This window comes from Crocuta crocuta, unplaced genomic scaffold (genome assembly GCF_008692635.1).
Source record: "Crocuta crocuta isolate KB4526 unplaced genomic scaffold, BGI_CrCroc_1.0 scaffold254, whole genome shotgun sequence".
NCBI classification, from domain to species: domain Eukaryota; kingdom Metazoa; phylum Chordata; class Mammalia; order Carnivora; family Hyaenidae; genus Crocuta; species Crocuta crocuta.
Genome location: NW_027530004.1, coordinates 767,447 through 792,964, shown reverse-complemented (window position 1 = coordinate 792,964; position 25,518 = coordinate 767,447). Strand labels below are relative to the sequence as shown.

The window sequence follows — 25,518 nt, the reverse complement described above, 5'->3', positions numbered from 1 at the left end:
GCTGAACACATTTGCTACCTGGCCCTTTACAGGAAACTCTGTCGACCCTTCCCTGGAGAATGAGGCCATGGAGACTGAAAGGAGGCTTCAGGCCCTCCACAGCCACTGTCTGAGCCTCCTACCGACCTCCTTGCTTTGGCTCTTCCCCTCAGCTCTTCCCTTTGACCACAGCTCCTGAGTATTCTGACTGCGTCTGAAGTTTCTCATACCACACACACAGGAGAGATTGGTCTCTCTTAGTTTTCCTCATCTGCTCCAAAGAACACACTCTGCCTTGATGCCTCATCTACTCCCTAGGCTTTCTGTACTCTCTCCACCTGATCCCTCCAGACATCCCCATAGGTCCCTCACGCTTCAGCCTTGCCCCAGCCTAGAGTGAAGAAGAACTGATGGACAGATTCTCTTCTTAAACACATAGGTATACTGACAGTCCAGTAGCGAAAATACACACACACACACACACACACACACACGCACAAAATCTCATTATTTTTAAAGACCATGAAAATACAATTCAGCAATCATGCCACCAGCCAGCAATCCTTATCCACTGGCCAGAACATCAAAAGAACAATCTCCAGCTCACCAAGCTCACACCACTGACCCCAACTTTTATTTATGACTGTGTCTCCCAAATGCTGTGAGAGCCTCCTTCTTTCCACCCTCTCAGTGCAGAGGTGTTGATGGGATTGGAAGCACTCTCTATGACCTTCATTCCAAAAGACTTCCTGCTAGTTACGCACTCTCCCTAGCCTGTCCCCTCCTTCTGGATTTACATCTCCAGGTGTGCACTGCACCTGCATGGTAATTTTATCTGGAGTTTGATACAAATGCAGAAATTCAGGCCTTACCTGAGACCTGAATGAGAACCTGCATTTTGACCAGACCCCACAGTAAAGTTTGAGAAGCACTAATCTATATTTTGCCCTTTGATATATGTATATAAAATCTCTTCCTGGATAGAGCTTCTATTTGCTAATGTCTTTATGTGCTATCATTTTCTAGATTTTTTAAAAAATGATTTCCTCTCAATGCTTATTAAGAGGCATGAAACAAAACTGCAAATAACAAAAACTAGATAATAACAAACTCCAAATTCTGGAGAAGTCAACTGTTTCCTCTCTGAAAATTTTCTGGTAGGTTACTAGGTGAATTTTTAATGCATTAATGAAAGGGATGAATTCACTGAGAAAACGAGGATGATAAATGTGGGATTTCTCGGGGTGCCTGGGTGGCTCAGTCGGTTGAGCGTCCGACTTCGGCTCAGGTCATGATTTCACTTTTGTGGGTTCAAGCCCAGCATCAGGCTCTGTGTTGACAGCTCAGAGCCTGGAGCCTCCTTCAGATTCTGCGTCTCCCTCTTTCTCTGCCCCTTCCCTGTTCATGTTATGTCTCTCTCTCTCCCAAAAAATAAAATGTTTTTTTTTAATGTGGGATTTCGGGGTACCTGGGTGGCTTAGTCGATTAAGCGTCCAACTTTCGCTTAGGTCATGATCTCGCGGTTCGTGGGTTCGAGCCCCCCGTCGGGCTCTGTGCTGACTGCCAGCTCAGAGCCTGGAGCCTATTTCAGAGTCTGTATCTCCCTCTCTCTCGGACCCTCCCCTGCTCACGCTGTCTCTCTCTCTCTCTCTCTCCTAGAAATAAATAAAAATATTTTTTTTAAAAATGTGGGATTTCTCCAAGGGATCCACAGTGAAGAATGAGATAATATAATATTAGAATGTCATAAATGAGAAAGCACCATGCAAATGGTTATTAATACTGATAATGATCATTAGTACTAGTTATTAAAAGTTAATAATAACCTCTATGCTTCCTGAGTAATTAGCTCAGTAATAACAAAGAAAATGGAAACTATAGTTACATCAGGTTGGAGAGACTTTCCTTCTAACCTGCTCCCACAGAGTTAACCAAACCCTTAGGAAACCCTTGTTTCTCTTGTTTCTGTTGCTTTTCCCAGTGAGCAAGTCACTTGTGTTGAAACTTTTTGTTTCAGACTGTGGAAAGCTTCTTTTTATTTTATTTTATTTTTTTTAAGTAATCTCTGCACCCAACACAGGGCTCAAACTCAAAACCCCAAGATCAGGCATTCCATGCTCTACCAACTGAGCCAAGCCATGTGTCAGTGTTGAAACTTTTTATTGATTGATTGATTGATTGATTGATTGATACCAGGGCATCTGCCTTCTTTCTAGCTGAAGTGTATTTTACTTTCTCCTGGAATTTTTGTTGCCTTGTATCACAGCTTCATTGTAGGATAAATAAATTTTTAGCCCTAGAATAAACTGAAGAGCAGGCCTTGGCCACTGTCCTGACCTGTTCTCAGGTTTCCTCTGCTCAGAGTCATACTCTGTTCACAGTCTACGGTGAGGTTCCTGGAAGGTAGCACACATGTCAGGATTTCTGGTGGAGCCTCACACAATGTAACAAGACCTCTACATTCTGGTCACTACCATCCCTTTTGGCAGGTGATATTATGTTGTGCGAGCCATAGACGCAATAACAGGTTATAGCAGAAACATTAGGCAGAGGACTTGGGGCCTGAGTTCCCCACAGTGAGGAGTTGCATCAGGCAGAACCTGGGAGTGTAGAGGGGTAGAGGGATGAATCCTTCTTATACTTTATCATAGTAGTGGATCATGAGGACAAGGGACACAGTGCAGGCTCCACACAGGCCAGACATCACCAGACACGGTCAAAAGTGCTGGGTTAATGTGCTTGAATTGGAAAGGGCAGATGAGCAAGTGGCAAGCTTACAATCTCTTTCATGTGAAATGGGTCCATGAACTGATTCTCAGATCTCAGACAGAGTCCTCCAGGGTGGGGCAGGAGAAGAGCCAGATCTGGTCACCTACTTGAATGATCTCCTTGAATGAAGTGTGCTCATCAAGGCAGGTCTGAAATGGCTCTCTCCATGCCAGAAGGCATCCCTACGGCACCTGTAAATCCTGCAAATATGTGGATCAGTAACTGGGGCAATGACTGGGAAGCTTCACTTGGAGTCACACCATCTCCTGCAGCCTTCTGTCATACCACACGATCTGACCAGATTCAGACAAGCCAGTATGCACCCAACCAGATGTGGCAGAGGCAGCATTATCAACTTCTGGAGCACGTTGGCCTCCAGCAGAGACCAGGCAATTCCCGTGCAATTTTAGGCTCTCCAAGAGTATGGACAAGCTCAGGACATGAAGTAGGAATCTGCAGAAATAGTCCTCCAATTCATAGAACATAAATCCTCACTACTCCTAAGGACAGGTTATTTGGGCACTATATGTAATGTATACTTGAGAGATGACAACTTACAAATCCAATTTCCAGGTGCACTGTAACCCCATCAGGGCCACCCTAAGCAGAAGTTCAATCTGGGTCCAAAGCATTACATTAAAGATGATGACCACTCACATCTTCATTCATCCAAGTGGTCATGCTAGAAGCCATGTTAAACTGCCCAAAACACATCATCATCATGCATAGAAATCTCACTTGGATTTAAAATACAAATTTCTAGTCAACACTCTCAAGATTCTGATGTGATTACAGGCTCCCATGAGGCCCTATTTCCTTGGGCATGCCATTCTCCTCAACTGCCCATTTGGGGATATTTCAGCCTTACCAGCTTTAAGGCTGTGGACTCCTCCCTCAGCAGGGAATCTTGAGGGCCTAAAGAAGGAGCTGCCCACTCTTTGACACAGACCAGTGTCTTTAATGCCTCTAATCCAGAATAATGGCTCTTGGATCAATCCTGGAACTCCATAAACTTCAATCCCAGGGAAATGGAACTCTATCCTTGTAGCTGATCCAGCTTCCTGGATGTGATCCTTGGCCTGCATCCAAAGCTTTAGGCTCCTGCTTTGCTAGAACAGCATTAAATATTTCCAAAGGGCTTGAACCTTCCATTCCAAAAGCTAGTATACTCATTTTGCAGAAATGCGAGGTCATTTTGCAGCATTCTGCAGGTCGATGGCACTACTGTGATCTTAGCACCTCTGTCCTTCCTCTGAAAAGTCTTCTTAGTGAGCCAGGAACGGGCCTAGGACCCAGGCTCCAGCAAGCCAGGCCAAGTGGCAGCCTACATGATCCAGGAACATGCTGTTGGTTCAGAGGGCAACATTTTCTATATGCTGTAGGAAGTTTGTTTGTGAATAAACATTTACTAGACCAAAATGTTGAGATCCAACAGTGAAGCAACAAAACTGCTCAGTAGTAATCAACCACATATTAACAATAAAAAGTGTCCTGATGTTATGTAACAGAAATTTTTCATTTTGGGAAAATATTCCATTGATAGCATCATAAATAGACAAGAGGTTATATCTCAACCTAGAGAGGGGTGAAAATTCTGTTAAGTGACCCAGAGGACTCTACTGATAACAAGACTCCCCTCTTAGAGTGCTTGTGGAATCAGAATAAAATGATTTAATAAAACAGGAGCAATATAAATATGCTCAACAATTTTGTTAAATCAACCACCACTGCAGGAGATTTATCTACTTAGACATTTAAGAGACTGACTAGTTCTTAAAGACACTAAGAACCCATGCACACACAGAGTGAACAGAATTTCCCCCTCGGACTTTAGAGCTCAGAATTTCCCTCATATTGATCAAACAGAAACAGAATGTGCTATTTTACTTACTTATTTTAACTTATTTTTATTTACTTATTTTAAATGTCTATCAGGATTTAAAATGAATATCTCATATGGCCAGCAACTCTAGAGACAGAAATATACCCAACAGATATTTATTGAAATTTTGGGAGTTTTCTTGTTTTTACTTTATATTATTTTATTTCAATCCCAGCATAGTTAACATACATTGCAACTTTGTTTGCAGTAGCTAAAAGAATGCCAACAGTCAATGTCCATCAATAGGGGATTGTTTGAATAAATTATGTCCCTAATGGACAAATGGGGTAATAATACATAGAGCTGTTTTGTCGTATATGCACAGAATTCCCCCGAGAGAAACCATTATTAGTAATCACCTCTGATAGAGGGGTGAGGGGTGCCTTAGGGCCTGGAGTGGAGGCTTTATTTTCCTCTTTATATTATTTGAATATTTTATCCTTCACATAAATTACCTACTCACAGAGTAAACTTTGCAGGAAAAGCAGCATGGTCTTGAAGGGAACAATGCCACAAGCTGTCTTGCTGTGTATCGGTGTACAAAATCAGTAAGGATCATCACCTAAGAGTGTCTACCCAGTAGACCCCAGTCAAGAGTTATTTGCTTCATTACCATTAGCCTCTAAAAATACCCCTTCCCTGGTATCCCAGGAGAAGTCTCACACAACATGTGTGGCCTTTAATACCTAGAGCAATTGATTTAAGCAAGAAATAAACCTGAGTGGAGAAGAAGCAGAAAATATCCCTATACCAAAAGAATTCTGCTGGATGATAGGGGAGGAACCAGGAGGAGGGGACTGGCTTCCAGAATCCTTCTCATGTGCTAAATGTTCTGAAAAGACTACTCTAAACTCCAGCATCTTCTGAATCTTCATTAGAAGAGCATTCAAGGCAGTATAATGGAACTCTGAGTCATTGCATCAAAGATTAAGCACTTTTATTTCACTTGCTACTTCCTTGACCTAAGGCATAGAGAACTCTTTGGCCAACCTTCCAATACTTCTGCTTCCCAGGCTGTGCAGCTTTTGCCCTGAATTCTCCTGGGTATCTCAGTCCCTTTATCAAAAATACACCAATAATCTCCATGTTCTTGCTCTAAAACAATCTGGTCCCCTTCAGTTGGCTAGTACAACATTGTAAGAATCCCAGTGCCAACTCTATCTTCCAGGCACAGGGCAGCTCAGACATCCTACCTCTCTCTGCCTGAGCCAAGGCCCAGGTAGCCATGTTACCCCACTTACGTCAGAGAAATGACTACCTGCTGAAAGAGACATTTCCCAGATGCTGAAAACTTCACTACTAGAAGATGAAAGGAACAGTGTTCAAAGAGTTTGAACATTCCAGGGAATATGACTCAGGCCTCAAGCAGGGTAGAGACCTAAAACAAGCAAAGCTCATAAAATCAGTGACCTCACAGAAGTCCAGGAAGAGAGGCACAATTTGCCCACACACCCTTGGGAGACAGCACTGGCCGTGATTTGGATGAAAGAAGGTGACCAGGTCATGTTGCCAAGTTATCCACCTTCTCTAAGGCGAAGACTGATAGGGTTCTCCTCTTCTTTCCTTCAGGAAGAGTTTTGGGTCTGGAATCCAGGCAATGCCAGTGAAGGAGCACTGAGTGAGGCAGAGCTGGGCAAAGAGATGAACTTACCTTTACAGAAGCATGATGCAAGCTGCCTACCAGCCACTCTCCTCCCTCCTGACTTTTGCCAACTAAAATATCAGGTATACAAGATGCAGAGCTAATTGAATTATTGCTCAGTGACCCATTTATAGTAAGGAAAAAAGTCATAAGTGGGAACGATCATATCAAGCAGGCATTCTTGCATTCGTGGAGTGGGAGGAGGAAAGAGAAGGAAAGGCAGCTGGCTTAGACATGGTTCACACTGATATGCATCAAAGATCTCCAAATGATATGCTGAGTGAAAGAAGCCAGATCAAAACAGAGTACATACTTTAGGATTACATTTCTATAAAACTCTAGAAAATGCAAACAAATATATGGTGGCAGAAAGCAACAAATCAGTGTGGCTGGGGCTGAGGAAGCAGAGAGGGGTAGGAGAGAGAGATGCAAAGGAGCGTAAGGAAATCTCTGGGGTTGATGGATATTTTCACTGTCTTAATTGTGGTGGTATTTTCATAGATATAGATAGATAAAGATATATGAAAAATTTCCAAACTGTACAAGCTAAACATGCACAGCTTATTGCTTGACAATTATACTATAATAAAGGTAACTTCAGATCAGTGTTAAAGCTAAGAAAAAAAACAAAGTCATCCTCAAAAGTCATCTTTGTCCTCCTATTTCTTGGATGTGATATAATCAAACAGTTACGATTGGCTATGAACCAGCATAAGGTAAAGTTCATGGGAAAAAACAAAAGCTGGAGCCCAGCAGCCCTTTCCCTTCCCCCACCCAAATACCTGCCTCCTGAGGTATAAGAAAAGGGCTGATCCTGACAGCTCAGCTCCACAAAGCTGCCAGCTGAGTAGCCAATTCCCATGTGACCTATATTCCACTGGCCACATCCACATTCCCAGCTACTGCTGGGAGAGGTCCCCACCTCCCACTCAGTTAATGATCCAATCAAAGCTAGAGCAAAGCAAGAAGAGGAAGCAACAAAGAGTGTGTTCTCCTCTGACCTCCAGAGATAATTCTTGGTGTCCAACTCATGCCAGACAGGAGGATTGGTCAGAAAGCCTAACACCATAAGGGTGATACAATCAAAAAGAGGCCCAAAAGACACATATTGTGAAGGACCCTAAGAGACAGCTTTGAATTGGAGTCCGAGCTTCTCTGTCTCACCTAGTATGAAAGAAGGGATAACAAGGAAAACAATGACTTTACTAATCATTTCAAACTATTTCCTCAGGCTTGAGTCACAGCCATTCCCAGGCACCTCCATAAGCCCCTGACTGACTCCTGCTGCAGCCACCGTAACCCAGGTAGGGACACGGTTAACTCATCTGTGAGAAGCGCAGGCTTCTTCACAGCCAGTCGGCTACCTAACACCTCATTTTCTTTCCTGCCAGACACCAACAAACACCCAGCCTCCTTCCCACACTATTAGGGTGCACTATCTGGCCCAACTCAAGCCCCTCAGAGCTGCTCCTCATAATGACCTGGCTGGGTCCCCTGCATGGGACTGCCATATCCTTGACCTCCAACAATAGACAAACAACATGCCACTTGCACACCTATGGCCTTTCGTTCTGGATATGAGCTCCTGATACCCTGCTGCATGCCAGAGGCTCCTGCTGCCTCTGCTTTGAGTAATCCTTCTGGGGTTTGCATCAGCCTTGCATCAGGAGGAAGGCTGAGCATCCTACAAGAGCCAGAACCAATCTTCAAGGAGGAATGGGTTAGAGATAACTGACAAGATGGAAAAAAAGTCTTGAGAACAGCTGGGGAAACAAAATGCCTCTTTAGTTTTCTGAGCCCCAGAGTGAGAAGAGCGCCATTTCTTTCTCTCAAACAATATTATGACATCCTTCCCAACACAAAAGCCAAGAAGAGGTAAAACAAGACATTTAAGTCTTGAGAAGGTGGAAATGGGAAGAGTTTCTGAAGGTGTTCTTGTGGCAGCAAAATACATTCAGATATTCACCTCCATCAAAAACTTCCTTATCTCCCAGAGGAATCTCAGAGAAACTAACAAATGGATAGAGAAGAAACAAAAGCTAAGGGGTGTATGTATGCCCCCACTCAGCTTCAACATTAACTTTCAGCCAAACCATTTGATACTGCTGGTGTGTGTTCCCAGCAACACTGGAGGTTTTGAATATGGAAAGTGCCAGCCATCGACCTGAAAGACCTGGTCAGGGTTATAGAATACTACATACAGATACAAGTTAACAAAAATTCTGGGCTAGGGCACGCATGAAGGCTGTGGGTAAGTTATTCAATCATTAACACAACCATTTGCCACAGACAGCACTTTGCAAAAGGGGATTGGGAAGGGCTGGTGACTGAAAAATGGAGAGAGAAGCTGTATCAATCCTCGAGTGGGGCAAATAAATCCAGGGCTGATGATCTTGTAGGACCTATGGGACAGCATTCTCCTGACTGCGCTGGGAAGGCAAGATCGATCATAGTTGGGAGTCCTGGAGGTCTAGCCTCTGCTGAATAGTGAAGCCTCCCAGCAGGATTGGTAGGAAACGTAGGGACCCAGAGAACAGCAGAAGCCGGTTACCCACGGAGGACTAGGGGCGGAGCAGTGATGGGGGACATCTGAAAAAGACCTGAAAGCTGGTTATGTTAGCCTTCCCAGAGAGCTGGGAGTATCCACGAGAAAAGCAGAGCCCAGGCATCACAAGCACAGACAAAGAATGGGGAAGCTCTAGGACACAGACTCCTGGAGACTGAGAGGGTAGCGCCTACTGTGACCCAGAGGCCTGGATCTCCAGGCAGAAGCAGAGTTATCTAGTGGTGCAGAGGGACGCCAGACCCAAAGAAAAGGCTAGAGAGCCCTTCCCTGCGGGGACTCGGGTTTCGCGGGATGCGTACTCCTGGGGCCGCCTGCCTCAGGTGAAAGTAGAGGCGAGAACTACCGGTGAGGAAGGCTGAGGTGTCTGGAGTCAGGCAGGTGCCGGGCGGGGCTCTCTCACCTGCGGAGCACCAAGTAACTCAAGATCACCAGCAGCAGGAGTCCGAGTGCGCGGCTGGGCTTTCGCCCGACGCTCCACTTGCTCATCGCGCGGCGCGCAGGGACCGCAGGTAGCACTCTAGCCTGCACTCAGCCNCTCTCCAGGTCTGCCCCGCCCATCTACTCCATTCCCAAGTCTCTGAGAGGCACTGACTGTTCGGCGGATAGTTACCTGCACATGTTCTGCAAACGGGTGCAGAAATACCCGGCGCGTGTAGCCCAGTCCTTGCACACTCGTAGAGCCCACTCCACCCCCGACCCCCAAGCTACATTGGCAAGCAAAGATTAAAGGCACCTGCAAAGCTAACGCAGTATCTTAAAACAATTCAGATTTTGATGGGCGGGGGGTGGAGAGGGGAAAGTGGGTGATGGGCATTAAGGAGGACACTTGGGATGAGCACTTGGTGTTACATGGAAACCAATTTGACAATAAATTATATTAAAAATATTAAAAAGGAAAATAAAAGTTACATGAATCAAAAATCAATAAATATTATTAATCCTTCAAAAAAAAATTTTTGAGGTGCTGTATCATGTGAAAAGTCAGAATGTTGTAGGACTTTCTTCAGAATTTTATGGCTTAGTGTGGTTCATGTTTGCATTGCTTGGGGATGGTGGGGCACAGAAAAAGGAGCAGCAAAATATTTTTTGCCCTTAGTCTCTGCAAGTCTTGCTCTGGTCCTGACTCCCAGCACATTCAATTTTTAATCTTAAAAAAAAAAAATCCAGATAAAACCTTCACATGAAAGGACAAATAATATTCTTATTCTGGTACAGAATTGTTTCACAAAGAATATTGTGTAAGATTTGGGCAAACTTATGCTTTCTAACAATCACACACCTAATTCATCCTAAGAACAAAATTTAGATATTACTGAAAGAAAATCTGAAACATTTTCTAGGAAGGCTAATGTTTCTAGAAGCATCCACGCTTCTAGAAAATATCCCGTTTCATGTTTCAAAACCACTTCCTTCACTTGTACAGAGTTTTGAAATTGTAAACCTGATAGGAACAAAATGAGATTTTACTTCTCAGCACAAAGACATGCAGAGTTTGGTGTGAAGAGTCCTTGTTCAAGCATTAGGCAAATATTTAGTTAGGTAGCAAAAGTTAAACCAAGAAGAAGCAAAAACAAACAAATAAGAGCGGAGGGTAGCAGGGCCAGAAGCATTCCTGGAGTCATTTAGAGAGAAGTAGCTACCCCTTAGCACACTTACAAAATCAATGCCTTTGCTCCATTTTTAAAGGCATGTAATTGCTTGATACTTACTAGGAGTATGTTGAAAATATTTTGGTATAATTGGGATAAAAGGTGGCCCATGAAACATAGAGAAAGTGTTAAAGGTTAGCCCCCTTTTTACCTTTGGAGGCCCATTCCTGGCACATACCCAACACTCACTCCTCACTCCTTGTGATATTGCTGCGCAGGATACAATCTATTATACATAAGGGTATTCTGAAGTTACTTAAACAAAACCAGCAGCTCCATATTTTTTCAGGTATCAGTAAAAACTAATGAGCTATAAAACCCCTGAAATTCTTAGCCCATCCCTATTTCCCTTGTTTTTACTTATGGAAAAAAACATACATAATTAAATTTTTTTTAAAAAAAAAATCATTACCCTTTAACCCCCTGGGAAGGACAGAACCATAGACACAACTACTTATACTTTAAGAGCAATTTTACTTTATCTGGGTTTAATGATACCACAGAGAGTGTTACAAAGATAGCACTAATCTTAGAGGTGTTTTGCTGAGGAGCCAAGACTTTTGGGTTTTAAACTATTAACAATATACTCCTTCAAAATATTCTTTCTAAAATGTTTAATGAGTTTAACCCAAGCCAGACGATGAAATACTCAAATCCCTGGGAATGTAAGCTACGGTTAAATGAACTGGCCTGGTGGAGATGAAAACAAAGTGTTCTGGGCAAGGTGCATGGGGTGGAAACAAATCCCTGATGCTCAGGAATCATAATCGTCACAGGCCACATTTCTGGTGTCAAGGGTTTTGCTTTAAAAAATATACAAAAATTTTTTTTAGTGAAGTCCTGTTGATATCCTCAGCCCACAGCTCAGCTGTTAGAGATCCACCAGACTCAGAGAGCATGGTTCCTTCCTTGAGAATTCACCTATCCCAGTCAGTGGGAAAGAAATGTACACAAAGAAGCATGGTGGGAGTAAAAGCTATAATCAGAATCAGTACAGTGGAGGCTCTCAATAAAAATAATCATATCAAACTAATCTCACTGGCTGTTTATTTATATTTGTAATAGGTATAACAAACAGCTGTATAGATCAATTATTCATTTATTCACATATCTTATTTTTGAGTGCACCGTTCTAAGGCCTTAAATATAGAGTATCCGAATTTTAGAAAAACACTTGACAAAATCGTTCTTAAGGTCATGAGAACAAGATGCAAAATGTGGCTTCTGTGATAGTGCAGCTATCTGGGCCCCTGGAATATGATATAACAACCTCAATTCACTTTCCTCCTTTAAACAAACACCGTCTACCAGTCATTGCCACCCACCCTCTCCAGGTCTTTTGCTTCAGGTTACATGACAAGAACAGCTATGCTGTCAAGTTAACAAAGAGCCTTGAGCAAAGAAATTAAGAACATGGGGGAATCTCTGGGAATAGAGGAGGGCAATTTCAACCATAGACAAAAAGAAAAAAGAAAAAGAAAAGAAAGTCTCAGGAAGGCCATTTTGGCCTTGGAAAAAGAAGAAAACAGATCCAAGTTAAGATAAGTGGCCAAGGCTTCTCACCTCAGGAGATAGGTCAGTGGGACTGGAAGAGACTTGTGTACATTTGGGAAAGGATGCACTGAATTTTATCTTTGGCCTTTGTAGTCTAAAAATATCAGTTTTCAGCCTCAGCCTTTGGCAGGAAAGCCAAAGACCTAATTCAACATTTCATTCACTAAGCAGTAAACAACATGTTTAATGACTACTATCTGCTGAACACTGTTTTAGATGCTTAACGTATATCAGTGGACAATATAGATGAGGATTCTTCCCTTTGAAATTTATATTCTAGCTGAGGAATAAAGACACCAAAAATTAACAAATAAATAAATAAACCATAGAATGTGTCCAAAGGTAGTACATTTCACAGCAGAAAGAAACAAGATAAAAGAAGGAGACTGTGTGCGTGGTGGGGAGGAGTGTGCGCAGAGGCCTTATTGAGACAATGTTAACGAAGCAAAGATCTGAAAGAGGTGATAGTTAGCCATGCATGCATATATCTGGAGGAAGGGCTATGCAAGCAAAGAGAACTCACAGTGCAAAGGCTCTCAGACAGGAGCATGACAGTGTGTTCTGGGAACTGCAAGTCCTCGTGGGAAATGAAGTTTTGCGGTGGGAAGGGGGTCGGGGGATGGTGTGGAGAACTGCAGGTAATGAGGTCAGAGAAGCACAGCGGCCTAACAACAGAAGGCCTTTCAGAGCAGGGCTCTGATTCTGAATGAAATGGGACCCACCGCAGGCTTTGGACATGACATCAATTATGCTTTAAAAGACTCTGGCTGCTGTGTTGAGACTCACCAGGAGTGGGCAAGAGCGGAAGAAAGGAGACCAGCCAGGAGGCAGCAATCCCAGGGAGAGATGATGCTGGCTCACACAAAGATGATTCGAATGGAGGTGGTGGGACGTGTTGGATTTCTGGAAATAGTTTGAAAGCAGAGACAGGAGAATTGTGATTCCAGGATCGTTTGTGGGGTGAGAGAGATAAAGAGGATTCAAGAATGACTTCAGCGTGTTGGGCCTAAGAAACCGGAAGAACTGGAGTTGCCCCTACCCAAGATGGAGAGGGCTGTATGAATATCAGAAGCACAGCTTGGGCTGGTTGAGTTTGAGATATCTATGAGACATGCTAATAACCATGTAAGTTATTGAATGCACAAGGCTGAAGTTTGGGAGAGAGGTCTAGGATGGGGATATAAATGTAGACATTGGCAGAGAGTTGGTATTTAAAGGCATGAACCTGGGTGAGAGCACCAATTAAGTAAATGGAGAGAAAGGGGACCAAGGATGAGCCCTAGGGCACTTGGCCCTTAGAAAAGAGAAGGAGGAGCAAAGTTGAAGTAGAAGGAGCAGTCAGTGAGGCAGAAAGAAAACTCAGAATAGGTGGCATCCTGAACGCCAGCAGAGAGAAGTTACCAAGGAGGAAGCAGTGATGACCTGCGTTACGTGTTGCTGACAGGTCAAGCTAAGGAAAGACTGAGAAGAAATCAATGGATTCAGTACATGGAGGGTTTTGGCAACTAGGACACGGGCAGTTTAGGTGGAGTTGGGGGTAGGGTTGGGGGAGCTGACTGGATAGGTTTGGAAAGGGTGAAGAGGACTCTAAGACTGAAAGGGAAATCACTAAATGGGACAGGAGCTGGTGGTTCTTGACTCTGAATCAGAGCTTGTGTTCTATTTTCATTTCTATTTTAGATGGAAACTACCACATGCTTGTATGTGGATAGTGATCATGATCAAAACAGAGTGAAAAACATGAAGTAGGAGAGCCTGTGCAAAATCTCTGGAGCAATACCTTTGAGTAGCTGAAATGGATGGGGACTAGTGATCCTAAATGTAGGATCATTTAGGTGTGAACATATAGGATCGTTTAAGGCATCACTGCATTCTCTGTAATAAAATGATCACTTAGGTTAATTTCAAATACAGACAGTGCAACACTGTCAGAAATGAGAACTGGGCTTGTCATTTGAATTTGTTGTTAATAGTTGAATATTCATTTTCAGATACAAGGATACATTTGAGATGTGACATGAAGTGAAACCTTAAAATTTTACTGATCAGTTAAAGTAAAATAAAGCAATGATTAATGATTACTGTGAAAATTATTACCATAATGTACAGAAGTAATTATTCAGAATTTACAAATCCTTAAGAACATAGAGAAATACATTGATAGTCACTAAGAATATTGAGAGAGTACATTAGCTTTATAAGTTCTAAGGAAGGATATGATATCTTTTTGAAGCCAACAAATGTATGTAAATAGATGACCTTTAAAAATAAAAAAAGATAGACAATATATTTATACAGTATATAAATTTAAAAATATAAATAATTAAGAAATATCAATATTGTTATATCACAACTTTTATCATTTTAGAATTGTTTGATGTCTACCATTCATAACATTAAACAACATTCTTTTTATAAACTGAATTTAATTGTATAACAATTTCATTGCAGCCATGAGTCTTGGAAAAAAAGTTGTCTTTGGGAGTTCTTGACACCTTGAAATTTCATAGGGAGGAAACGCTACAACATGATGTGCAACTACATCTATGATAAATCATGTTCGATCCAGATGGAATAAAGAATGAAGAACACGTGAAGAAAAGATGAAAGCATAAAATAAAAACAAGGCACACTTTGTTCTCACTACCAAACTTCAAAAAGACACACTTATAATCATACGCTAGAAAGACAATTTCTTGGGGGCACTTGGGTGGCTCAGTTAGTTAAGCATCCAACTTCGGCTCAGGTCATGACCTCATGGTTCATGGGTTTGAGCCCCGCGTTGGGCTCTGTGCTCACAGCTCAGAGCCTGGAGCCTGCATTGGATTCTGTGTCTCCCTTTCTCTCTACCCCTCCCCCTCTTGCTCACGTGTGCGCTCTTTCTCTCTCTCTCTCTCTCTCTCTCTCAAAAATAAACATTTTTTAAAAAGACAACTTCTTAAAGATTTGAGTCAATGAGGATTAAAAAAAGTTCCTCAAAATAATTGTTCTATCTTGCTACTTTCAGTTTGTTTTCAACTGACAAAGGATTGTGTGTGTGTGTGTGTGTGTGTGTGTGTGTGTGTGTGCGCGCGCGCACGCTAATTTTTTTTCCTCAAGTAACATACATACAGTGTAGTCTTGGCTTCCAGAGTGATTCATCACTTACATATAATGCCCAGTGCTCATCCCAACAATTGCCCTTCTTAAGGCTCATCCACTGACCCCATCTACATCAACCCTCAGTTTGTTCTCTGTATTTAAGAGTCTGTTAGGAGTTTGTCTCCCTCTCTGTGTTTTTTTTTTTTTTTCATATTTTTCCTCCCCTTCCCCTATGGTCATCTTTTAAGATTCTCAAATTCCACATATGAGTGAAATAATGTGATATGTTTTTCTCTGACTGACTTATTCAGCTTAACATAATACCCTCCATTTCCGTCCACGTTGTTGCGAATGGCAAGATTTCATTCTTTTCATCACCAAGTGGTATTCCATTGCATATATATATCACTATATTCTTAATCCATTCATCAATTGATGGACATTTTCGCTCTTTCCATAATTTGGCTATTAGTGATAGCACAGCTCTAAACATTAGGATGTATGTGCCATCTCGAATCAGCATTTTTGTATCCTTTAGATAAATTACCAGTAGTGCAATTGCAGGGTGGTAGGCTGCAAAAGGATTTTTAAAAATCTGTCCAGCTTATGATTCTCAGGTGCAAATTTTCTTCTACAAAATATGTTACTGAAAGTCGTTTCCACAAATTATATTTTGCTATGCACCAGTTAGTGATATGAAATATCTATATTTTGTATATCAGATATCTGGACATACAGAAACAAATAGTAATTTCCTTAAAACTTGACAGCATAATAAACCAATGATGGATTTAGCTATGCTTCTCCTTTATTTTGTTACCATGATTTCTTAGTCTAGTGCCGCAAACTAAGAAATATTTATAAAATGAAAAACTAGGAAATAAAAGTGTCATGTATTTGTCATTGGCAAAGGGCACACATGGCTAAGACCATAAATGATTTAGGAATTACAAATGTATGGTTTCATTCATGACCTTCAGATCCATATTTAGAAAGCAATTTTGACATATTATAAAGTAAGCATTTTTTCAGATATTATTTTTAGCTACTATTTTTAAAAATGTAAGTCCAAGTTAGTTAACATACACTGTAATAATGATTTCAGGAATAGAATTTAATGACTCATCAGTTACATATAACATCCAGTGCTCATCCCGACAAGTGTCCTCCTTAATGCCCCTCACCCATTTAGCCCATCCCCACACACACACCCCTCCAGCAACCCTCAGTTTGTTCTCAGTACTTAAGAGTCTCTTATGGTTTGCTTCCCTCTTTGTTTTTATCTTATTTTTCCTTCCCTTCCCTTATGTTCATATGTTTTGTTTCTTAACTTCCACATATGAATTAAATCATATGATATTTGTCTTTCTCTGACTGACTTTAATTCCATCCCTGTTGTTGAAAATGGCAAGATTTCATTCTTTTTGATCGTCAAGTAATATTCCATTATATATTTTACATATATACACACACACACACACCATATCTTCGTTATCCATTAATCAGTTGATGGACATTTGGGCTCTTTCCATACTTTGGCTATTGTCGATAATATTGCTATAAACATTGGGGTGCATGTACCTCTTTGAATCAGCACTCCTGTATTCTTTGGATAAATACCTAGTAGTACAATTGCTGGGTTGTAGAGTAGTCCTATTCTTAAATTTTTGAGGAAACTCCATACTGTTTTTCAGACTTACTGCACCAGTTTGCATTCCTACCAGCAGTGCAAAAGGGTTCTTCTTTCTCCACATCCTCACCAACATCTGGTGTTTCCTGAGTTGTTCATTTTAGTCATTCTGATAGGTGTGAGGTGGTATCTCATCGTGGTTTTGATTTGTATTTCCCTGATGATAAGTGATGTGGAGCACCTTTTCATGTGTCTGTTAGTCATCTGGATGTCTTCTTTGGAAAAGTGTCTATCCATGTCTTCTGCTCATTTCTTCACTGGATTATTTGTTTTCTGAGTGTTGAGTTTGAGAAGTTCTTTACAGATTTTGGATACTAACAATTTATTCAATATGTCATTTGTAAATGTATTTTCCCATTCTGTCAGTTGTCTTTTAGTTTTGCTGTTTGTTTCCTTCATTGTGCAGAGGGTTTTTGTCTTGATGAGGTCCCAATAGTTCATATTTGCTTTTGTTTCCCTTTTCAAGTAAGACAGGTCAAGTAAGAAGTTGCTGCAGCCAAGGTCAAAGAGGTTGTTGCCTGTTTTCTCTTCCAGGATTTTGATGGTTTCCTGTCTCACATTTAGGTCTTTCATCAATTTTGAGTTTGTTTTTGTGTGTGGTTTAAGAAAGTGATCCAGATTTATTCTTCTGCATGTCGCTATCCAGTTTTCCCAACACCATTTGCTGAAGACACTGTCTTTTTTTCCATTAGATATTCTCTCCTGCTTTGTCAAAGATTACTTGGCCATATGTTTTTGGGTCAATTTCTGGGTTCTCTATTCTGTTTCATTGACCTTTGTGCCAGTGTCATACTGTCTTGATGATTACAGCTTTGTAATACAGATTGAAGTCAAAACGTGGTGCCTCTAGCTTTGGTTTCCTTTTTCAGGATTGCTTTGGTTTTTCGGGGTCTTTTTCCAGTTCCATACAAATTTTAGGATTGTTTGTTCTAGCTCTGTGAGGAATTCTGGTGTTATTTTGATAAGGATTGCATTGAATATGTAAATTGCTTTGGATAGTATTGACATTTTAACATGTGTTCTTCCAATCCATGAGCATGGAATGTTTTTCCTTTTTTTTTTTTTTTTTTTTTTTTTTGGTGTCTTATTCAATTTCTTTCATAAGCTTCCTAGAGTTTTTAGTGTATAGATTTTTCACTTCTTTGGAAAGAAGTGAAAATACTTTATTCCTAAGTATTTTATGGGTTTTGGTGCAATTGTAAATGGGATCGATTCCTTGATTTCTCTTTCTGCTGCTTCATTATTGGTATATAGAAATACAATTGATTTTATGTCCTGTGACTTTACTGAATTCATTCATCAGTTCTAGCATGTTGGGTTTTCTTGTTTTGTAGGGTTTTTTGGTGGAGCGTTTTGGGTTTTCCACATAGAGTATCATATCATCTATGAAGAGTGAAAGTTTTACTTTCTCATTGCTGATTTGGATACCTTTTACTCCTTTTTGTTGTCTGAATGCTGAGGCTAGGACTTCCAACACTCTGTTGAACAACAGTGGTGAGAGTGGACAACCTTGTTGTGTTCCTGATCTTAGAGGGAAAGCTCTCAGTTTTTCCCCATTGAGGATGATATTAGCATTCGGCCTTTCATATATGGCCTTTATGATCTTGAGGTATGATCCCCCTATTCCTATGTTTTTGATGGTTTTTATCAAGAAAGGATATGATATTTTGTCAAATGCTTTTTCTGCATCTATTGAAAGGATCAGATGGTTCTTTTATTAATGTAATGTATGACATTGATTGATTTGTGGACATTGAACCAGTCCTGCATCACAGGAATAAATCTCATTGGAAAATGGTGAATAATTCTATTAATGTTTTGCTGGATATGGTTGGCTAGTATCTTGTTGAGAATTTTTGCATCCATGTTCATCAGGGAAATTGGTCTGTAGTTCTCCTTTTTAGTGAGGTCTTGGTCTGGTTTTGGAATCAAGGTAATTCTGGCCTAGTAGAATGAGTTTGGAAGTTTTCTGTCCATTTCTATTTTTGGAACAGCTTCAAAAGAATAGATGTTAACTCTTCTTTAAATGTTTGGTAGAATTCCCCTGGAAACCTATCCAGGCCTGGAGTCTTGTTTTCTGGGAGATTTTTGATTACTGATTCCATTTCTCCACTGGTTAAGGCCTATTCAAAGTTTCTGTTTCTTCTTGCTTCACTTTTGTTAGTCTATATATTGTTAGGAATTTGCCCATGTCTTCCAGATTGTCCATTCATTGGCATATAATTGCTCATAATATCCTCTTATTATTGTTTGTATTTCTGTGGTGTTGGTTGTGTTCTCTCCTCTTTCATTCGTGACTTTATTTATTTGTGTCCTTTCCTTTTACTTTTTGATCAATATGGCTAGGGGGTTATCAATTTTGTTAATTCTTTAAAAGAACCAGCTTCTGGTTTCGTAGTTCTGTTCTATTGCTTTATATATATATTTATATATAAGTATATATAATATATATTATTGATTTCTGCTCCAATCTTTATTATTTCCCTTCTTCTGCTGTTTTGGGGCTTTATTTGCTGTTCTTTTTACAGCTCTTTTGAGTGTAAGGTTAGGTTGTATATTTGAGACCTTTCTTTCTTCTTTAGGAAGGCTTGGATTGCTATATATGTCCCTCTTATGACCACCTTTGCTACATCCCAGAGGTTTGGGGATGTCATATTTTCACTTTCATTGGCTTCCATATACTTTTTCACTTCCTCTTTAATTTCTTGTTTAGCCCATTCATTCTTTAGTAGGATGCTCTTTAATCTCCAAGTATTCATGGTCTTTCCCAATTTTTTCTTGTGGTTGATTTTGAGTTTCATAACATTGTAGTCTGAAAATATGCAAGGAATGATCTCGATCTTTTTGTGCTTGTTGAGGGCTGACTTGTGACCCAGTAGATGATCTATTCTGGAGAATGCTCCATGTGCACTCGAGAAGAATATGTATTCTGATGCTTTATGATGAAATATTCTGAATATATCTGTTAAATCCATCTGGTCCAGTGTCATTCAAAGCATTGTTTCTTTGCTGATTTTCTGCTTAGATGATCTGTCCATTGCTGTAATTGGGATGTTGAAGTCCCCTACTATTGTGGTATTACTATCAATGAGTTTCTTTGTGATTAATTGACTTATATATTTGCATGCTCCACAATGGGGCATAAATATTTATAATTGTTAGATCTTCTTGGTGAATAGACCCCTTAATTATGATATAATGCCTTTCTTCATCTCTTGTTACCGTCTTTATTTTAAAATCTAGATTGTCTGTTATAAGTAAGGCTAGTCCAGTTTTCTTTTGATGACCATTAGCATGATAGATGGTTCTCCATCTCCTTACTTTCAATCTTAATTCTAAAATGAATTTCTTGTAAGCAGCAGATAGATGGATCTTGTTTTCTTATCCATTCTGATAATCTATGTCTTTTGGGTGCATTTAGTCCATTAACATTTACAGTGAGTACTGAAAGATACAAATTTAGTGCCATTGTGTTGCCTGTAGAGTTGGTGTGTCTGGTGAGTGATGTTGTCTGGTCTTTTCTAGACTTTGTTGCTTTTGGTCTTTTTTGCTTTGTTTTGTCATTTCTTCACTCAAAGAGTCCCCCTTAAAATTTCTTGCAGGGTTGGTTTAGTGGTCACAAACTCCTTTAGTTTTTGTTTGTATCAGAAACTTTTTTTTAATGTTTATTATTTATTTTTGAGAGAGATAGAGTATGAGCAGGAGAGGGGCAGAGAGAGAGGGAGACACAGAATCTCAAGCAGGCTTCAGGCTCTGAGCTGTGAGCACAGAACTTGATGTGGGGCTAAAACCCACAAACCATGAGATCGTGACCTGAGCCAAAGTCCAATGCTTAGATGCTTAACTGACTGAGCCACCCTGGTGCCCCTGTCTGGGAAACTCTTTATCTCTCCTTCTATTTTGAATGACAGCCTTGACGGATAAAGAATTCTTGGCTGCATATTTTTCTGATTTAGCACATTTAATATATCCTGCCACTCCTTTTTGGCCTGCCAAGTTTCTGTAGATAAGTCTGCTGTGAACCTGATCTGTCTTCTCATATAGGTTAAGGACGTTTTTCTCCTTGCTGCTTTCATAATTATTTCCTTGTTTGTGCATATTATGAAATTGACTATGATATATTTTGGTTACGGTTGGTTTTTGTTGAATCTAATGGGAGTTCTTTGCACTTCTGGAATTTTGATGTCTGTGTCCTTCCCAGATTTGGAAAGTTTTCCACTATAATTCACTCACACAAACCTTCTGCTCCTTTTTCTCTCTCTTCATCTTTTGGAACTCCTATGATTCAGATGTTATTCCTTTTTTTCTTAAGTTTTTTTAAAAAGTTTTTATTTTTTATTTTTAACAGAGAAAGAGCAAGCGAGAGAGCAAGCATGAGCTGGGGAGGGACAGAGAGTGGGGGAGACACAGAATTTGAAGCAGACTCCAGGCTCTGAGCTATCAGCACAGAGCTTGACGTAGGGCTCAAACTCACAAACCGTGAGATCATGACCTGAGCTGAAATCAGACGCTTAAGTGACTAAGCCACCCAGGTGCCCCTGTTATTCCTTTTTATTCCTTTTTAACAAGTCACAGAGTTCTCTAAGTCTTTTATCATGTCCTTTTGCCTTTGTTTCCCTCCTTTTCTCTGCTTCATTAGTCTCCATAATTTTATCTTCTATATCACTGATTCGCTACTCTTGCTTCATCAATTTATGCTATAGTGGCATCCATTCAATATTGCATCTTGGTTATAGCATTTTTAATTTCATATTGACTAGATTTTATTTCTTTTATCTCTACTGAAAGGATTCTATGCTTTTTTTCCAACCCCAGCTAATATTCTTATTATTGTGGTTATAAATTCTAGTTCAAACATCCTGCTTATATCTGTTGATTAAGTCCCTGGCTGTAATTTCTTCCTGTTCTTTATTTGGGGGGGGGGTGAATTCCTTTGTTTAGTCATTTTGAAGGAAGAAAAAATTAATAAATAAAAAATTAAAACTAAAAAATTTAAAACCAGAACAAAAGATCAAATAAAGGAAGTTATACCTTAGGTGTGCTTTGGTCTGCTTGTTGAAAGAAGCTTGCAAGGGATGCCTGGATGGCTCAGTCGGTTAAGTGTCTGACTCTTGATTTCAGCTCATGTTATGATCTCACAGTTCATGAGTTCAAGCTTTGCATCAGGCTCTGCACTGACAATACAAGGTTTGCTTGGAATTCTTTCTCTCTCTCCTGTCAGCCCCTCCTCTGCTTGCACTCTCTCAAAAATAAGTAAATAAATAAACATTAAAAAATTAAAAAAGAAAGAAGCTTGCTAGAATACAGAAAAAAAGAGAAAGAAAAGAAAAAGGTAAGAAAAAATTTAAATTATAAAAATTTATAGAATAAAATAAAAAATAGAATAAAAATTTTAAAATCAAAAATAAAGTAAAAAATATGAAATAAAAATACTTTTCTCTTTCTGTATCCAAAGAGGAAGAAAAGAAAGAAAGAAGAATATAATTTAAGCAAAAACAGAAGCAAAGAAAACAAATAAATGAACCAGCTAACAGAATGGAACCAAAATGAAGTTACATCCAGTTTCCCCTAGAACTGATATTATGAAGCCCTAAATAATATGTACACTAAGCAGCTGGAATGATTTGTGCTGATCTTCTGGGGGCGTACTTGGAGGGCAGGGTTGGGCGGGGCTTGGCGTAATGGCCCCGTTCTCCACTATGTGGCACTGCCTAGCTTACTGGGGTGGTGGTTCAGTGTGGTGTGCATGTGCACACATGCACATGTGCAGTAGAGATGGAACTGACTTCACCCAGCTCCCTAGTCTCTGGCACAGGAAATCTCCCTGACCCACAATCAAGCACCCCTCCTTTGTCTCAGGCCTCCATCTACTCTCTACACCACCTTGTTGGTGTCCAACCTGACTGCCTGCCAGGTGGCACCTCCCTCCAGAGTTTTATCTCAGATAGGGCTGTGTTTCAAAACCCCATGCTTCAGAGACCCCTGGAGCTTGGACCCATGCCAGCTCTCTGGGGAAAGGGTCTCACTGAACAATGGCCAGATGCCAGCTTGCCACAGAAAATGTTTGTGTGATCCCACAGCGTCAGAGGTTCAGAGATTATGACAAACCACAAAACACAGCTAGTGCCAGGTTTCACCACACTAAGACATCTTTGTCCTAATACTAGCAAACATGGCTGCTCTCTGGGGTCCGTTGGGACTTTTTGCCTGTGGGGAGGCCACATGGCCTCTACCAAATGCAGTTCAAGCAGGGGAACTGCTTCTCCCCATGTGGCACATGGACCCTTCAGACCCCTCTGCCTGCTCCTGGGGATTCACCCTGCTTCCTCACTAGAGCACTGCCAGGCACTGAGCTCTGAAACTTCAGACTCTGCACGCCACTATTTATAGAATCTTGGTAGTATTGAAGACCTCTCCTTTCTTCCTGTCAGAGGTTTTGGGAAACAGATTTGTTGTTCAGTCTCCTGTGATGGTTTTCACTTCTCTCTCTTTTCCTCCAGCTACTTTTGGGGGAGTGCTTTTCTTGCATGATCCCAATGTGCTGCACTCTCCCTGTTTCTCTTTCTCTGTTGTCTCTCTGCAAAAACAGTTCCGTGTCCTCCTTGGCTTTTCTCTCCCCCAGTTCACCTCTCCACACCAGGTACCTGCCAAGTTCTATGGCTCAGGTTATGCAGATGGTTATGTCAATCCTCAGATCAATTTCCTACATGTTCAAAATGGTTTGGTGCTGATCTAACTGCATTTCAGGCACAGGACAAGCCCAGGGTCTCCATACTTCTCTGCTATCTTAACTCCTCTCTCAGATGTTCTAAAGTGAGCATTTTTTTCAACCAAAACCAAATTCCATGACATACAAGATATTTTGAAACCCTTGCCCCTTTACTTTATGCAAGGTGTTCAGAAAGCTTGAATAGCAGCTAATGCATGTTTTTAAATATTTTTTAAGCTTTAGCAAAAGAAAGCCTTAGTACCATACTTTACAGAAAATAACAGCAACATAGGAGGGCGTACAAACAGTGAATGATTTTTTTTTGTTTGAACCTGCTGAAGAAAGAACATGTTGATTGCCTTCCAAGAGAGAGTTACACTACTATGACACTTGCTGAGAATACTAGTATCCTGTGAAAACAAAAGCTGAGATCCCCATGAAGTTTCAGATTAGTTTTGTTATCCTAAAGTACGGTTGCATTACTCCATTGCTACATTTTTACATTCAGCATTTAAGAGTACGCATTTTTAAGAAAATGCAAATCAAAACCTCAGTGAGATCCCAATGCACCTACTAGTATGGCTGTAGTAATATGAGAAAAAAGAGACTAAAAATGGGGATGTGGACAACTTAGAACTCTCATACATTGTTGGTGGGAATGTAAAGTGGTGTGGCCACTTAGGAAAACAGTTTGGTGTTCCCTTTAAAAATTAAACATAGAGTTACCATGCGTCCCAGCAATCCCACTGAAAAGATATGTTCACACATAAACTTGTGTGGGCATGTTCATAGCATTACTCACAATAGCCAAATGAGTGGAAATAACTCAATATCCACCCACTGATGAATGGTTAAACAAAATGTAGCATCCATATAACAAAATTTTAATTAATCCCTAAAAAGGAATGAAGTACTGATACATGCTACAACAGGAATGAATTTTACAAACCTTATGCCAAGTGAAGAAGCCAGTCACAGAGAGCCACATATTGTATGATTCCATGTACATGAAATGTTCAGAATAGGTGAACACATAGAGATAGAAAGTAGGTTAGTAATGCTAGGAGCTGGGGATGAGGGCAGGGGTGACTGTTAATGGGTACAGGATTATTTTCAGAGTGATGAAAATGTTCTGGATTCAGATGATGGAACTGTAAATTTTAAAAGGGTGGATATTCTAGTATATGAACCATATCTTAATTTCAAAAATTTTCTCAAGTGTAAAGTACTTATATTTGTCTTTTTTTAATGTATAGAACGAGAAATATTTGCTTTATATATTCTGTGGCTAAATTTTTGGAAACATACAACTCTAGAAACATATCTTTCTCATAAATTGACTCTTTTATTACTATTAGTAATCCTCTATAGCTAGTAACACCTATTGTCATTCAGTCTGCTTGCCTGATATTAACATGGTTACTCCAGTTTTTTAATAAGAATTTGCATGGTATGTGTATATTTTTATTTTTAACTGAAGTGTAGTTGACATATTTTATAATAGTTTCAAGTGGACAACACTCAAAATTCAACAATTCATTTACAATCCAACAATTTTATACATTACAAAATGCTCACCACAATAAGTATAGTTACCATCCATTACCATACAAAGTTTTAATAATATCATTGACTATACTCCCTATGCTGTGCTTTTCATCCCTACGTTTTATTCATTTTGTGACTAGAAGTTTGTACCTCTTACTTCCTTTCACTTATTTTACCCTACACCTTCAGCCCCCTCCCCTCTAGCAACTTCCAGTTTGTTCTCTGCATTTATGAGTCTGTTTCTGTTGTGCAGTTGTTTTGTTTTTTAGATTCCATATGTAAGAGAAATCATATGGTATTTGTCTTTCTTTGTCTTATTTCACTTAGCGTAACACCCTCTAGGTCTATCTATGTCATCGTGACTGGCAAGATTTCAACCTTTTACGGCTGCGTAGGACTCCGTTGTATATTTACACCACTTCTTCTTTATCCATTTATCTATTGATGGA

General features: G+C 40.2%; 1 protein-coding gene across 1 annotated transcript in view; it reads right to left on the bottom strand.

Annotated features, from left to right (window-relative positions):
• LOC144231257 (beta-galactosidase-1-like protein 2) overlaps positions 1-10,652 on the bottom strand; it is a 40,719-nt gene extending 30,067 nt beyond the window's left edge. The window contains exons 1-3 of the mRNA XM_077763689.1: positions 10,639-10,652; positions 9,449-9,542; positions 9,239-9,360 (exon numbers count right to left, since the gene is read on the bottom strand). Coding sequence (XP_077619815.1) covers positions 9,239-9,360; positions 9,449-9,542; positions 10,639-10,652 — 230 coding nt within the window. The remainder of the gene's footprint in view (positions 1-9,238; positions 9,361-9,448; positions 9,543-10,638) is intronic.
• Between the last annotated feature and the right edge of the window lie 14,866 nt (positions 10,653-25,518).